This window comes from Eretmochelys imbricata, chromosome 2 (assembly GCF_965152235.1).
Source record: "Eretmochelys imbricata isolate rEreImb1 chromosome 2, rEreImb1.hap1, whole genome shotgun sequence".
Classification (NCBI taxonomy): domain Eukaryota; kingdom Metazoa; phylum Chordata; order Testudines; family Cheloniidae; genus Eretmochelys; species Eretmochelys imbricata.
In genome coordinates this window covers 221856002-221872109 of record NC_135573.1, presented here as the reverse complement: position 1 = coordinate 221872109, position 16108 = coordinate 221856002, and the positions used below count along the sequence as shown (strand labels likewise).

At 43.2% G+C, this 16108-nt stretch overlaps 1 protein-coding gene across 1 annotated transcript in view; it reads left to right on the top strand.

The window, feature by feature from the left end:
* Nucleotides 1-284: 284 nt before the first annotated feature.
* CASD1 (CAS1 domain sialic acid O acetyltransferase 1) overlaps nucleotides 285-16108 on the top strand; it is a 62316-nt gene continuing 46492 nt past the window's right edge. Inside the window, exon 1 of the mRNA XM_077808082.1 lies at nucleotides 285-637. Within this exon, the coding sequence (XP_077664208.1) occupies nucleotides 505-637 (133 nt within the window). The 5' untranslated portion in view covers nucleotides 285-504. The remainder of the gene's footprint in view (nucleotides 638-16108) is intronic.

Here is a 16108-nt window from a genome sequence, read left to right as displayed (position 1 = left end):
AGGGCAGAAGGTGTTAGCGACGCCCAACCCCAGGTGCGGTGCCTGCCTGGCTGCTGGGCAGGTGCCCAGGGAAGGAAGCGCCGCTTGGCCCCAACCGAGCCCCGGAGGAGGGGTCGAGTAATAACATCAGCCCAGGGACAACTGTCCGCAGCCACCAGTAGCAGCCACGAGCGCCGGGCCCCGCCCCTGGTCCATGCCCCGGAGGAGCTGCAGGGCCCAGCGGCCAGGGCGGGGTCGCGCAGCGGGAGGCAGGCGGCGGCGGCGGCGCAGCTCGGGGCGGGGAAGGAAGGGACGGCCCGCTGCTGGTGGCTGGAGTGAAGCGGCGCTGGGCTGGGCGGGGGCGTCCTCTCGCCGTCCGCGGGGGTGTCGGGCCCCGCTCAGCGGCGCTGGTGGCGCCGGCGGCAGCAGCGGAGGCTCCGCTCCCCTTCGCCGCCGCGGGAGACCCAGTGCTGCCCCGCTGCGCCCGCCCGCTCCATCGCACGCTGTTGTCATGGAGGAGCCAAGATGGCGGCCCTGGCCTACACCGTGGGCAAGCGGGAGATCAACCACTACTTCAGCGTGAGGAGCGCCAAGGCGCTGGCGCTGGGCGCCGTCCTGCTGCTCGCCGCCTGCCACGCCGCCTTCCGCCACTACCGAGGTGAGGGGAGGGTACGGCGCTGGCAGCCCCGCGGAGGGGGAGCCCCGGGACATTGGGGAGCCTGGCGGAGGTCCGCAGGGGGAGCCGGGACCCGCCGCCGCAGCCGCGGGGGAGGCATCCTGTGGGTCGCGCTTCCTCCGCGTCTCCTGCCTTGCAGGGGCTCCTGGGTGCTGTCCCCGGCGAAAGGCGCTGCGGCTCCCGGCACCAGCCGCGGGACGGACCCGGGCTCCCGCCGCGCAGAACGGGCGCTCCGGGGCCCGGACAGGGTGGCTGGGTACCCCACGGCTGGTGCCCGCAAGCTGGTGTCGCACGGAGGGGCCGGCACCGCTTTGAGGGATGGGGACGGGGACGGCTCCTAAACTTCGCCATAGTTGAGCATCATCTTCCTATCCTCCCCGCGGTTACTTGTTACCGGAGCCGAGCTGTTCGCACGGACTGTTGGGGACACCTACTAGGGCAGCGCAGGACGGGGACACCTTTTGCCCGGGGAAGGGCTGGCAGGAGGGAATTGAAATTGGCTGGTGTGTTTAGTCAGGTCCCTGCCCTGAGGACCTGGCAGTCTAGGACGCTCCAGTGCAAACAGTTAAGAGGCAGGGGAGTGCAAATAGACAGCCCTAGCTGAGCCGGCATGGGAAGGCTTGGGGAGGAGAGGAACGAGTTTTGGAGAACAGGGAATGAATCCGAGCTCCCATGGATGCTATTTAAAATGGTGGATGGCACCAGCGTGTTAAACACCAGCCCCTGGCTTTGTTCAGATTGAATTAGACAGTCAACAGAAACGTGCCTTGGTCTCAACCACCTTGCAGATTTCCCCTCCTCCCCCCATAACATTACAAAACCTGCTATGGATTTACAATTGTGTGTGGTGGTGTTCACCTCTAGGCCACTGGTTGGGACCGAAAGTCAACAGCTTTGTGTAAGCACGCAAGTTGTACTGGTTTAACTATACTGGTATAGTTTAAGTGGTACAGTCCCCCTTCCAGTGAATGCCGTCGTACATGGGTGAAAATACAGTACTTATACCAATATTGTTTGTTCCCATACTCAAAGGGGAATAGCCTGTACTGTATAACTACTTTCAGACCTGTATATGGGCATCCACAATGTTAGTATAACTATTTTGGCTTGGAAGAAAATCAGGTCCTTGACTGAAATAGTAATAAAAGTGTAAAATCTTAATTGTTTGATATATGCCCTTGTTCCATGTAAACAATTGACCTAAACCCCAAAATCACTGTCACAAATGCCCTGTTTGATGAAAGCAAATAAGGTAGTAGTGTCAGTGTGTCTCCGTGGGTCACAATTGAGAGTACCAAATTCAGGACAAGCTGCTGGAAAAAGAGCAGATGCCCCAAAACCGGTGGTTATTCTTCCATGAGATATACCAATCCAGCAACAAAAGTAAACTTCTGTCTCACCACACTGGCTAACAAGAAGCCAGAAATGCAGCCTCCTTAGGTATTCCAGTCATGGGTTCAACACCAAGACTTAATGATGAGTGGTTCTTTAAAACCAATTTCATCAAACAAAAGGGTTCTTCTGATCCCAAAGGAGCAGCAACATACCCAGGTCAATATATAACTCAGATCTTTCTCAGTATTCATGCTTTTGCCAACCCTTTAGTATCTAATATCTAAAGGTTTATTTATAAGAAAGGTGAGACTGAAAATTGGTTAAAGGAATCAAATACATACAATAAATACAAAGTTCTTGGATCAGGCTTATAGCAGTGATGAAAAAAACTGCTGGCTTGTCTCTGGTTGCTTCCAAATCACTGGAAGGTTCTCAGTCCCTTGGTTAGTACATTAGTACAAGTCCATAGTCCAGAGGTTTGAGGAGGACAAAATGGAGATGTTTCCAGGGCCTTTTATAGCTTCTGCCAAGTGAAGGGAAACCCATTGTTCTACTTTGTGGAAAATTACAGGTAATAAGATGGTATTTGGACTCACATGGGCAAGTCACATGTCTATGCATGCTTTGCTTAGTCAAGGCCATTACTCATACTTTACTCAGAACATTCACTTGAAAGTCCATCAGGTGTGGATGGACGTCTTCCATGGTGCATTGTAAGTTAAGTGTTTCTTGATGGGTCATTTAACTTGAATAGTCCCTTCAAGATGTGCAGGCTAAATACCTTGTTGGTGTTACCACAGGGACAAACATTTGAAATACAGGTACATAGTTAATATTCATAACTTCAGATACAAAAATAATACATGCATACAAATAGTATAATCATATTCAGCAAATCATAATCTTTCCATAGATACCTTACTTGACACACTTTGTACAAGATTTGTTGCACTTATATAACAGTGGTAGCAACAATAATCTACATGATCATATTTTAATCAGATAACGTCACAACTAGGTAGGTAGATTTTTTTTTTTAGTGGAAGAGCCAAGGGATGAGAAAGTACAAACATAGTTCAGTTTCTATGTCCTTTGAAATGATCCATTTTAAGGTCGAGGTATTTTGGCAGGACAGTACAGAGAAACTTGTACTGTTGCCTGTTCAGTGGATAATTAGAACATTTCAGTTCCAGTGCTGCAAATCCAGCATATTCCATAAACAGTAATGAAAAATTTAAAGGGATCTCATCACCTATTTCTAGTTTACACACACAACCCTGCTTCACAGTCCTGTGGGTACAGTAGGAAGTTTATCCACAATACAGTTCTGTAGGCCATGTCTACAGTAGGAAAACTGGACATGTAAAAATTGAAGTTGGTGCACAGTTAGCTAACAGTGGTAAAAATGCTTGTCATATTATGCAACCCTTTCACTCTTGTTACTGCCAGTGAAGCTGTTCTAATGGTGTAGTACACATCCACATTTTTCCAATATAGGCTCAGTCTGTTTCAGAGATGTCAAGGAATGTAATAAGATAAGGAGTACTTGTGGCACCTTAGAGACTAATGAACACCCTATGTGGGTAGAGGCAGGGTAGGGATAGTGGAGAGGGGGTCTGTGTACAAATCAAAACCAGCAAAATGTCTGTTGTTGTTTTTCCAAAAGGTTGATGAATAATCACTCTTTGCTAATTTCTCAAGTTTTCGCATAAAGTGACATTGAAACTGTATGAGGAAGAGAGAACCCTGTCACAGGACTGGATATGAGTTTCTTAGATAATACCAGGTTTCAGAGGAACAGCCGTGTTAGTCTGTATTCGCAAAAAGAAAAGGAGTACTTGTGGCACCTTAGAGACTAACCAATTTATTTGAGCACGAGCTTTCGTGAGCTACAGCTCACTTCATCAGATGCATACCGTGGAAACTGCAGCAGACTTTATATATACACAGAGAATATGAAACAATACCTCCTCCTTACCAGCAGGACAGTGGGGTGGGAGGAGGTATTGTTTCATATTCTCTGTGTATATATAAAGTCTGCTGCAGTTTCCACGGTATGCATCTGATGAAGTGAGCTGTAGCTCACGAAAGCTCATGCTCAAATAAATTGGTTAGTCTCTAAGGTGCCACAAGTACTCCTTTTCTTTTTAGATAATACCAAGCACTGTTGATCATATAAAACCTTTTAAGATTGCATATGTTTTTGGAGAGAAATCAGAAGATTGTGTATTCATAATTTGGCACAGCCAGTAAAAATGTGTTTTATTCCTCTTCTATGCTACCTAAAAAACACAAACTTTTAAATTAATTATGTACTTAAAAGAGCATAGGACTAGATTGTTGGCTCAGACTTTTTGTATGTTGAGGTTTGTTTACTAAATCAAGTAATGATCTTTACCTGATCCTTTAGACAAGGGACAAAAACCTTTATTATTTGCTTAGTCAAATGTGCAGTGCTACACCTGGAGACAATTAGTCAATAGCATACTTTTTCTCTGTGATGGTAAAGACTAGTATTGTGGACTGTTAAAACAGTGAGCATTAGAGAGGGACAAGAAAGGCAATAGCCGGTCACTAGAAAACCATATGAAAAAGTGGGCAATCCTAAAAATGGGTAAAGACATATGAAGATGGGTGGAAATTATAATGTACAGTGATCACTACTACTAAACAATCTCATGTTCTCCAAATAGGCAGGGGAGTGGAGGTTAGTATAATTTTAATGTTTTTTTAATATTAATTGGATATTATATAATTTTTTGGTGGCTAACCTGTCCTTTTCCCCCTTGTCCCTTAGTCCAGTGGCTCTCAACCTTTCCAGACTACTGTACTCCTTTCAGGAGTCTGATTTGTCTTGCATACCCCAAGTTTCACCCCACTCAAAAACTACTTGCTTGCAAAATCAGACATACAAAAAGAACAGGAGTACTTGTGGCACCTCAGAGACTAACAAATTTATTTGAGCATGAGCTTTCGTGGGCTACAGCCCATAGAATGCTTGTGGCACCTTAGAGACTAACCAATTTATTTGAGCATGAGCTTTCGTGAGCTACAGCTCACTTCATCGGATGCATACCGTAGAAACTGCAGCAGACTTCATATACACACAGAGAATATGAAACAATACCTCCTCCAACCCCACTGTCCTGCTGGTAATAGCTTATCTAAAGTGATCATCAAGTTGGGCCATTTCCAGCACAAATCCAGGTTTTCTCACCCTCCACCCCCCCACACAGATTCACTCTCCTGCTGGTGATAGCCCATCCAAAGTGACAACTCTCTACACAATGTGCATGATAATCAAGTTGGGCCATTTCCTGCACAAATCCAGGTTCTCTCACCCCCCTCCCAAAAACCACACACACAAACTCACTATCCTGCTGGTAATAGCTCACCCAAAGTGACCACTCTCCCTACAATGTGCATGATAATCAAGGTGGGCCATTTCCAGCACAAATCCAGGTTTTCTTACCCTCCCCACCCCCATACACACACAAACTCACTCTCCTGCTGGTAATAGCTCATCCAAACTGACCACTCTCCAAGTTTAAATCCAAGTTAATCCAGAACATCTGGGGGCGGGGGGGTAGGAAAAAACAAGGGGAAATAGGCTACCTTGCATAATGACTTAGCCACTCCCAGTCTCTATTTAAGCCTAAATTAATAGTATCCAATTTGCAAATGAATTCCAATTCAGCAGTTTCTCGCTGGAGTCTGGATTTGAAGTTTTTTTGTTTTAAGATAGCGACCTTCATGTCTGTGATTGCGTGACCAGAGAGATTGAAGTGTTCTCCGACTGGTTTATGAATGTTATAATTCTTGACATCTGATTTGTGTCCATTTATTCTTTTACGTAGAGACGGTCCAGTTTGACCAATGTAAATGGCAGAGGGGCATTGCTGGCACATGATGGCATATATCACATTGGTGGATGTGCAGGTGAACGAGCCTCTGATAGTGTGGCTGATGTTATTAGGCCCTGTGATGGTGTCCCCTGAATAGATATGTGGACACAGTTGGCAATGGGCTTTGTTGCAAGGATAAGTTCCTGGTTTAGTGGTTCTGTTGTGTGGTATGTGGTTGTTGGTGAGTATTTGCTTCAGGTTGCGGGGCTGTTTGTAGGCAAGGACTGGCCTGTCTCCCAAGATTTGTGAGAGTGTTGGGTCATCCTTTAGGATAGGTTGTAGATCCTTAATAATGCGTTGGAGGGGTTTTAGTTGGGGGCTGAAGGTGACGGCTAGTGGCGTTCTGTTATTTTCTTTGTTAGGCCTGTCCTGTAGTAGGTAACTTCTGGGAACTCTTCTGGCTCTATCAGTCTGTTTCTTTACTTCCGCAGGTGGGTATTGTAGTTGTAAGAAAGCTTGACAGAGATCTTGTAGCTGTTTGTCTCTGTCTGAGGGGTTGGAGCAAATGTGGTTGTATCGCAGAGCTTGGCTGTAGACGATGGATCGTGTGGTGTGGTCAGGGTGAAAGCTGGAGGCATGCAGGTAGGAATAGCGGTCAGTAGGTTTCCGGTATAGGGTGGTGTTTATGTGACCATTGTTTATTAGCACTGTAGTGTCCAGGAAGTGGATCTCTTATGTGGACTGGACCAGGCTGAGGTTGATGGTGGGATGGAAATTGTTGAAATCATGGTGGAATTCCTCAAGGGCTTCATTTCCATGGGTCCAGATGATGAAGATGTCATCAATATAGCGCAAGTAGAGTAGGGGCTTTAGGGGACGAGAGCTGAGGAAGCGTTGTTCTAAATCAGCCATAAAAATGTTGGCATACTGTGGGGCCATGTGGGTACCCATAGCAGTGCCGCTGATCTGAAGGTATACATTGTCCCCAAATGTAAAATAGTTATGGGTAAGGACAAAGTCACAAAGTTCAGCCACCAGGTTAGCCGTGACATTATCGGGGATAGTGTTCTTGACGGCTTGTAGTCCCTCTTTGTGTGGAATGTTGGTGTAGAGGGCTTCTACATCCATAGTGGCCAGGATGGTGTTTTCAGGAAGATCACCGATGGATTGAAGTTTCCTCAGGAAGTCAGTGGTGTCTCAAAGGTAGCTGGGAGTGCTGGTAGCGTAGGGCCTGAGGAGGGAGTCTACATAGCCAGACAATCCTGCTGGTAAAAAAAAACTTTTAATATGCAAACTAGATACCATTAACTTGGGTTTCAATAGAGACTGGAGTGGCTGGGTCATTACACATATTGAATCTATTTCCCCATGTTAAGTATCCTCACACCTTCTTGTCAACTGTCTAAATGGGCCATCTTGATTATCACTACAAAAGTTTTTTTCTCCTGCTGATAATAGCTCATCTTGATTAATTAGCCTCTTACAGTTGGTATGGCTACTTCCACCTTTTCATGTTCTCTGTATGTATATACATATCTTCTTACTGTATGTTCCATTCTATGGGCTGTAGCGCACGAAAGCTTATGCTCAAATAAATTTGTTAGTCTCTAAGGTGCCACAAGTACTCCTGTTCTTTTTGTGGATACAGACTAACACGACTGCCCCTGTGAAACCAGACATACAAAAGTATCATACTACACTATTACTGAAAAATCGCTTAATTTCCCCTTTTTTACGATAGAATTATAAAATATATCAATTGGAATATAAATATTGTACTTACATTTAAGTGTATAGTATATAGAGCAATATAAAAAGCCATTGTCTGTATGCAATTTTAGTTTGTACTGACTTTGCTAGTGCTTTTTATGTAACCTGTTGTAAAACTAGGCAAATATCTAGATGAGCTGATGTACCCCCTGGAAGACTTCTGTATAACCCCACAGGTATGCGTACCCCTGGTTAAGACTGCCTTAGTCTGCAGACTAAGTTTTAGTCTGCAGAAACACATGTGACTACTCATATGAGTAAAGCATGTGTGTAAATGTTTGCAGGTCAAGGCTTTAGCTTTTATTGTCTCAATGGTCTTTTTCTGCTGTTGACTGAGGAGATGTTGTACTTCCTAAATGTTTTTGATTAGGTTTTGTTTTCTATTGAAACATGGTAAAAATTTCTCTTATTGCATGTTTGGAAGAAAAGTTAGTAGGAAAATGCTGGGAAATTGTAGGTCTTATTGGCTAATTTTGGCCCTAATCCTGCAACTGCACATGGCTGTAATCTTACAGATGTAAGGGCTTGTCTACACTGGCACCTTACAGCACTACAACTTTCTCGCTCAGGGGTGTGAAAAAATGCACCCCGAGCGCTGCAAGTTTCAGCGCTGTAAAGTGCCAGTGTAAACAGTGTACCAGGGCTGGGAGCCATGCCCCTTGTGGAGGTGGTTTTTTGTAGCTCTCTCCCAGCGCTATACTGCGACTACGCAAGCCAATGTTGAAGCGCTGCTGCGGCAGCCCTTTAACGTTGCCAGTGAAGACGTGCCCTAAGTAATCTATTCAATTCAGTGGGACTATACACTAGTGTAAAAATGATCATGTAAGTGCGGGACTGTGGCCTGTATGTGGAAGCAATGGAAGCTTTCCTACTTATAAAGAGACAAACTAAAATTTGATACAGTTTTCAAATTAACTGCTAATGATATGAGATGTGGATACATAGAACTTAGTTATAAGCTTTGATAGAGAAACTGTCTTTATGCAAAATTGTATGAAAACTAGCTTTAACCTATCTATACATGCTCCAGCGTCTTCATTTGCCTAATTGTTTGTAAAATGTCTCAAATCTTAGCATTAGTATTGTGTATTTTGTCATCTTAGTAATATATATGTCAAAGGTATGGTGTTGAAATCCTATTGGGGATAGGTTTTTATGTATAATTTTGCATTTTTTCTTTATTAAATGCATCACCAAGTATTCTGCAGTTAAGTACTATTTAAAGTTATTTTACGTTCAACAAAATATCTATCATGGTTGTAATTCATATCTGAAAATAAGGAAGATTCTTTGTCCATTCGGATTCAGAGTTTGTTTATTATGAGATTGTGTTGTTTTTGTCATTGGATGGAGACTGTTATTCCTTGAATTCAGTAGAAAGATATATTGAAGGAATAACTAACAAAATAGAATTAAATTATGTTCTCTGTCAGTTACTATGCTTGTATGCAGTATGTGTGCTTATGAAATTTTATGAATATTAAACTTAATTTATTGTTTGTGCTATTTCAAATAAAACATGAGGGGAATAAAGAATAAGAACTTTCTACACTTTAGCTATACCAGGGCACTTTTTAGGGTTCTTCTCATTATCACGTAAAAGGAATTGCTCTTAAAAATGGTCAGAGATAGGGTAGTTATTTTGTTTTGTTTTTTTAAAGAAAGTATCATGGCCCGTTTTGTTTTGTTAGTCAAGTGATTCATCCGTCTTCTGTTGCTCCTAGCGCTTCCTAATGCCTATATTGGCTTTTCTTGGAGACACAATTTATGGTGGTCTGACTCTGCTTATTTTCTCTCCTCATTTCTTTCTCTTCATGTTCTTTCCTTTTCTACCCTATTCATATCCTTTCCTTCACTAATATGTCACTTTTTGCTTCCTCATTTGTCACTCTCCTTCCCCCCCTCCTCCAAACTCCCCCATCTCTCCAAAAGATCTTCTATTGTTACATGTTAACAGAAGTTCTTATGTCTAATGATAGAAGATAGACATCAGATGTTGGGAACACTTCTAGTGATCCCTTGGAACAAGCTGTCTTGCTGACCTAAGGAGCTAAAACATTCAAACCCAGTTGTTGGTAGTGTATGTTGAAGGTGTAATCCCACGGTCTGAAATTATCCCTGTGTTAAAAGGATTATTTTTTGTATGTATGTACTCTTGGAAGTGATGAGTATTTGAGATTCATCCTAATGGTGATGTCTGGTATGTGTGTGAGAATGGAGATTGTTACAGTTGCATATAATAATAGTGGAGTCTCAGCTTTGTTATAGTTAAGGCTCGGGGCAAGTGTACACTTAAAAAGCTGCAGCTGTGCTGCTGTAGTGCTTTAGTGAAGACTTCACTATGCCAGGGGGAGAGCTTCTCTTGTTGGCATAGTTCATCCACCTCTGCCAGAGGCGACAGCTGTGTCAACAGGAGACGCTCTCCTGTCGACATAGCGCTGTCTACAGCGGGGATTATGTCAATACAACTAGGTCACTTGGGTGTGGATTTTTCACACCCCTGAGCAATGTAGTGACACCAGGATAGGTTTGTAGTGTAGATCTGGCCTCAAAATCGCCTACTGTTTTAAATACTTTTTTCAGTGCTCTATGGGTAGGTCTACTCTGCAGTCAGGAGGTGTGATCATAGCATGTATAGGCATAGGCGACCTAGTTGTGATCTGGTTAGCTCACTAAAAATAGCAGTATAGTCTAGGCATTCAAGTTAAATTCCACTTGGGACCCTAGGTGTGTACTCGGGGCTAGCCCATGCTGCTGCCTATGCCGTTGTGGCTACACTGCTGTTCTTAGTGAGCTAGTCTGCTTATGCTTATGCATGCTGCAATCACACATCCTGATTGCTGTGTAGATATGTCCTAAAATCCAGGTGCTGACTCAATTGTCTTAAAATTTGTTGTTCATTTTTGGGTTGTGAGGTGGGGGTAGTGGTCCAAATAAGGAGTCATTTGAGCAAGGGATTGCACAAATACAGTCGTCTGTCCCCCCCCCACCCCCGTCCCCCCAAATCACATGTTTACAAAATCACTTGGTTCTTAAAACATTTACTTGTCAACACCTGGAGCTCAAACTATGGATATTATCTTCCCTGAACTGATCTTACCTGCTCAGGATTTATCCCAGCACTGTTTCGGTATCCACTGTCCCCCTTTCCCCCTACCCCCTTCCTGGGGAAGCAAAATTAAAGAAATTATTGGAAAATTAAGTTTACTGCTCCAGATTGGATTGACCCTAACTGATGAACCAAAGAGAGTGAATTGTGTTTAGGTAAGAAGACTAGGGCTCTGTTGTCATACTGACTGGGTAGCTCAAGGTGACATGCTCTGATCGTTGAACCTGAGCCATATGCATACATTCTGAGTTTCACCCTACCCTGAGCAGTTTTCAGATAAATTTGTGTTATGCACATAAGCTGTTTTCTTCCTGCATTCTGCTGGGGCTGTTTTTGGAAGCTTTGCCCCAAAACCAAAGTTTCTGGTTTTAGAGCCAATGTTTTTAAGTGCTCTAAAGTAGAAGTATATACTGTGAAGGAAATGAGCATTAATTAATAGAGGCAAGATGAAAAGCTAATAAGTACTTAGGATATGTCATTTTGGTCTTTGGCTGTTTCCTGAACAATGGGAGTGATTGTGAACAAAGAAAAGCTAGTTGGGTTATTTTTCAAGGGGTTAACTGATGCACAGCATCCTTAACTTGAGTTGCTCATAACATTTTCAGATTTTTATATCTTTTTTGGTGCAAATCTAGGGAATATGGGGTGTTGGCGCAGTGCAGGGAGTGTGGGGGGGGGGCGGAGGAGGGGGGTTGGGACAGCTCTTGCCCTTTGCCATGCTTCATCCTTTAGGGCTGCACTCTGGCACAAGTGCTGAGGGTCCAGCATACCCCTAAACTACTCTTACTAGCATAAACCACCCACATCCATACCCTGCATTTGTGTCCCCACTTCAGAACATGCCCCACTGACTCTTCGTCCCTGCACTGTTTTTGCATCCTCTGTCCAGTTCCTCAATCAGTAGGGCTTTTACTGATGCCTACCCCTTCATGGGAGGAGGGCTGGGAGGGAGGATTGGGCTGTGCTGGACCAGCAGAGAGATGAGGGATGAACAGATGATACAGGGACTCATTGAAAGGACTAACATCCATCCAGTGCCTTCTGTGACCGGTTTAATCATTGCCTAGGAGTGAGAGACAGTGAATGGAAATAGCTGATCTGTGGAACATGGTAGTGCTGAGGTTTTTTTTTTTAAAAAAACATGCATTATTAACTGCCCAAAACCCTTTTTTTATGGAGAGTTAATGTTGTGAATTTCTCATGCTTTTCTGCGCCCGTTCTGCCAGCCTACATCAGACACTTGGTTACATTTTCAAACAAATGCCTCTGTGGTTTCTCCCATGCTATTCCTCATTCTTGGGAAGTACTCCCCATAAACATCTGCAAAACTAATTATTATTCTCCTTCCAAAACCTTCTCAAAACTTTCCTTTGCCATGATGCCTGCAAAAAACACATGACATTGGTTAGGGTGCCAGTGTGCTGGGACCACTGTCTGTCATGATAACCAAATATTGTTTCATGTCCTTTTACTCCTCTGCCTATATGTATCTGTTGTCTCTTGTCTCATACTTAGAATGTAAGCTTTTTAGGTAAGGGATCATCTTTTTGTTCTGTATTTGTACAGTGCCTAGCAGAATGAGGCCCTGGTCCGTGACTAGGGCTTCTAGGTGCTGTGTTAATACAAATAGTAAATAAAAATAATAGACTGAGTTCAGCTACATTCAAACATACATAAATAAAAGGTTTTGGGCAGTTAATAATGCATGTTTTTTTTAAAAAAAACCTCAGCACTGCCATGTTCCACAGATCAGCTATTTCCATTCACTGTCTCTCACTCCTAGGCAATGATTAAACCGGTCACAGAGTTAAGATACATACAACTAAACTAGGTGTAAATCAGGTGGATCAACAGTGAGTGATTAAAAACTATGACAGCAAGGATTTCTGGCTGGATTCCTCAGTGTAACAAGTTCGTGTGTTTGTCTGTGAATCCACTCTGCTGGGGGTTGTTGAGTCTTACTGAATCAGTGGTGCAGGCGGTTTGTTATCTGAACTGGATAAACTATAGGAACCTTAGGAGCGCCACGCCTTGAGAGAAGGCATGTGTTGAACTTTTACCTTGTGTTTAAATTTCTGTCTAATAAAACCAAATGCTATGAAGTTAGTGTGTGTCTGTGTAGACTGTTTAGAGCAGGCTGGGAAAGGTGCACACATTGAGTAATACAAAAGCAGAAAAAGTTTAACAGTTGTTTTTTTACGTATTCATGATGTATCTCCCGTTAGTTTTCAGCATCTACAAAGTTTAATTCTTCGTAGTAATATTTATGATAATTGCAATGTACAGTGCTCTGAAATCCACCCTAAACACATTGCCAAATATTGCCAAACTCATCCATTTCATCCTCAGCCACAACAACTTCAGATTTAATAACAAATGCTTTGCCCAAACTATGGGAACAACCATGGGTATTAGGATGGCTCCCCAATATGTTGATCTCTTCAGGGGCCACCTTGAGGAAGAATTTCTAGAAAAATGCACCACAAAACCAACATATACTTGAGATATATAGACGATATTTTCATCTTCTGGACAGATGACCTAAGCTCCCTTACAGATTTCCACCACAAATTTTAAACAACCACAACCCCTCTCTCAAACTCTCTAGAACGCTCCCAAAGCAGCATTAACTTCCTGGACACCATAATCAGATTCAACAATGGTGTGCCACTGCACCCAATATTCTTCATAATGATGATGTGGTTATAGCATAATTACGATGCAATTTTATGCAAGGTAAGTCATGTGTGGTGTCATTAGAAAAGCTATGATTAGCTTAATATGATTATCCTATTTCTATGCATGTATCATTTTTATATCTGAAGTTATAAATATTGACTATGTATCTGTATTTCAAATGTACTTACACCTGGGTAATGGCCACTAGACAGATGCTTTCAGTCTAGATAGCTGATTGTGATGGGAGAACAGTAGGCCTTAGGAGAAGCTTATCTGCCTCCTGGTGAGCCTTCCTGAGAACGCTACAGACAGCCTGTGAATGATGGCTGCTATGACTCTACAAGGGCATGTGACCAAGCCACATGATGCTGGACTTCATCTTGGGATGTCAGTATTTTTCCACAGACTGATCTGGGAACCAAGCTTTGGAACAAAGGGTTCCCGCCATATGCAAAAGCTATATAAGGCAGGGAGTGACATCATCTGTGGTTCTTCACTCCCTACATAAGAAGACTCCTGGACACACCTGAGGAACAAAGACTGAACTAGGGAAAGTGCTGGACCCAGGTTCAAGGGATTTCTAGCCTGTGTATGAAACGCCTGGGGAGTCCAAGCTGCAAAGCAAGTGTAGCTTGTGTCTTAAGAATTTACAAGTCTGCTTGTACCATCAGTTAAGGTGAAAATCTGCTATTCATACACAGTCTAGCTAGTATATTAAGCTTAGTTAGTGTTTTTTGTTTATTTGCTAGGTAATCTGCTTTGAACTGTTTGCTATCCCTTATAATCACTTAAAATCTATCTTTTATAGTTAATAAACTTGTTTTGTTTTAATCTAAACCAGTGAGCTTTGACTGGAGTGCATGGGGAAAATCTCTGCTTGGTTACTGCAAGTGTGCATCGTTCTCTTTACATTGAGGGAGAGGCGGACCGGGTATTAAACCCATGTACTGGCCATATTTGACCAGGCCAGGATGGTACTGCTCAGGGGTCCTAGGCTGGGAAGCTGGTAGCTTGAGAGCCTTTGTGTAACTGCAGCTAGGTGTGTCCCTACCTATCTGAATGCTGGTGAAAGTGCAGGCTGGAGGGTTTTGCAGCTTGTTACACAATACAGTGTGAAAGGGAGCCCAGGCTGGTGGGTCAGGGGGCTCAGTTGTACCCCAATTCCAGGTGGCACCCGGGAGAGCACATCACAAACGAAATCCTACAAACAACTACAGTAGAACCTGAGAGTTACAAACACTTCGGGAATGGAGGTTTGTTTGTGACTCTGAAATGTTTGTAACTCTGAACCAAGGTGTTATGGTTGTTCTTTCAAAAGTTTACAACTGAACATTGACTTAATACAGCTTTGAAACTTTACTATGCAAAAGAAAAATGCCGCTTTTAACTATCTTAACTGTTCCTGTGCTTGTTTCATTTAAATTTTCTTACCTCGTCAAAAAAATTTTTAAACTTTTCCTTTATTTTTTTCTAGTTCACATTTAACACAGTACTGTACTGTATTTGCTTTTTTCTTCTTCTCTGCACTGCTGCCTGATTGCGTACTTCCGGTTCCAAATGAGGTGTGTAGTTGACAGGTCAGTTCGTAACTCTGGTGTTCGTAACTCTCAGGTTCTACTGTATATACAGGAACCCGACAAATCACCATTGTTATCTCTACAGATCTAGCAACCATCCCAGACACACCAAGAAATCTGTTATCTACAGCCAGGCACTCAGATACTATAGACTTTGCTCCGAAGAGAAAGTACATCAAAATGCACTAAACTGCCTTTGCTAAACAAGAACACTCCACCAGAGAAGCAGATCACATCATGGAATAAGCCACCCGGATATCCCAGGAGAACCTGCTTCAAATTAAAAATAAAAATCCCCACTGACTGAACTTGCATAGGTGTCATCTACCGCCCCATGCCAGAATGCTGATGGGGTATTATCGAACAATTACAACCCATATTGATGGGAACACTTCTGATAGAAATCTTTCCCCATCCCCCTATCCTGGCCTTCAGCTTGGCAAAGTTTGGGGTGGGGGGTTGTTTGATCATCAAAAGTAAGATTCCCACAGATAAGGACACACCAAATGAAAGCAGCACCAGACTCTGCCAAAACAACAGATGCAAAATCTGCAGACATATCTTCTCTTCTACTGTGATCAATATCACCCATGGGTGAACACTTTTCACAATGCAGTCACTCCATATCTGACCTCTCACTCCATGTCCTCAAAGAAAACAACACCTTCAAAAGATGAGCCTGGGAACTTAAAGTCATAACTCTGGTAGACACTAAAAATCAAGGTTTAAGTATGGTCCTTTACAACAATTTGTAACACACCCTACTCCCTGTTAAAATGAAGTGCACATTAAACAGTTAAGTAGTCTTACAGATGTGTGTGGCCTGCATTGTGCAGGAGGTCAGACTAGATGATCATAATGGTCCCTTCTGAACTTAATATCTATGTATCAGTTGTGAACCCCTTATGCTTAACAATCTGTCCCAACTTGTATTTAGCTTATACTCTAGTTATCTTGCCCAGATCTGAAGGAAAGCCCCTGTGAAGCTCAAAAGCTTGTCTCTCCCACCAACAGAAGAAATTGGTCCAATAAACAATATTACGTCACCAACCTTTTCTTTTTCTCCCTCTCTCTCTCGCATTCTGGGACCAACACCGCTACAAATACACTGCTAAAAAATTATATTAATGACATTTGT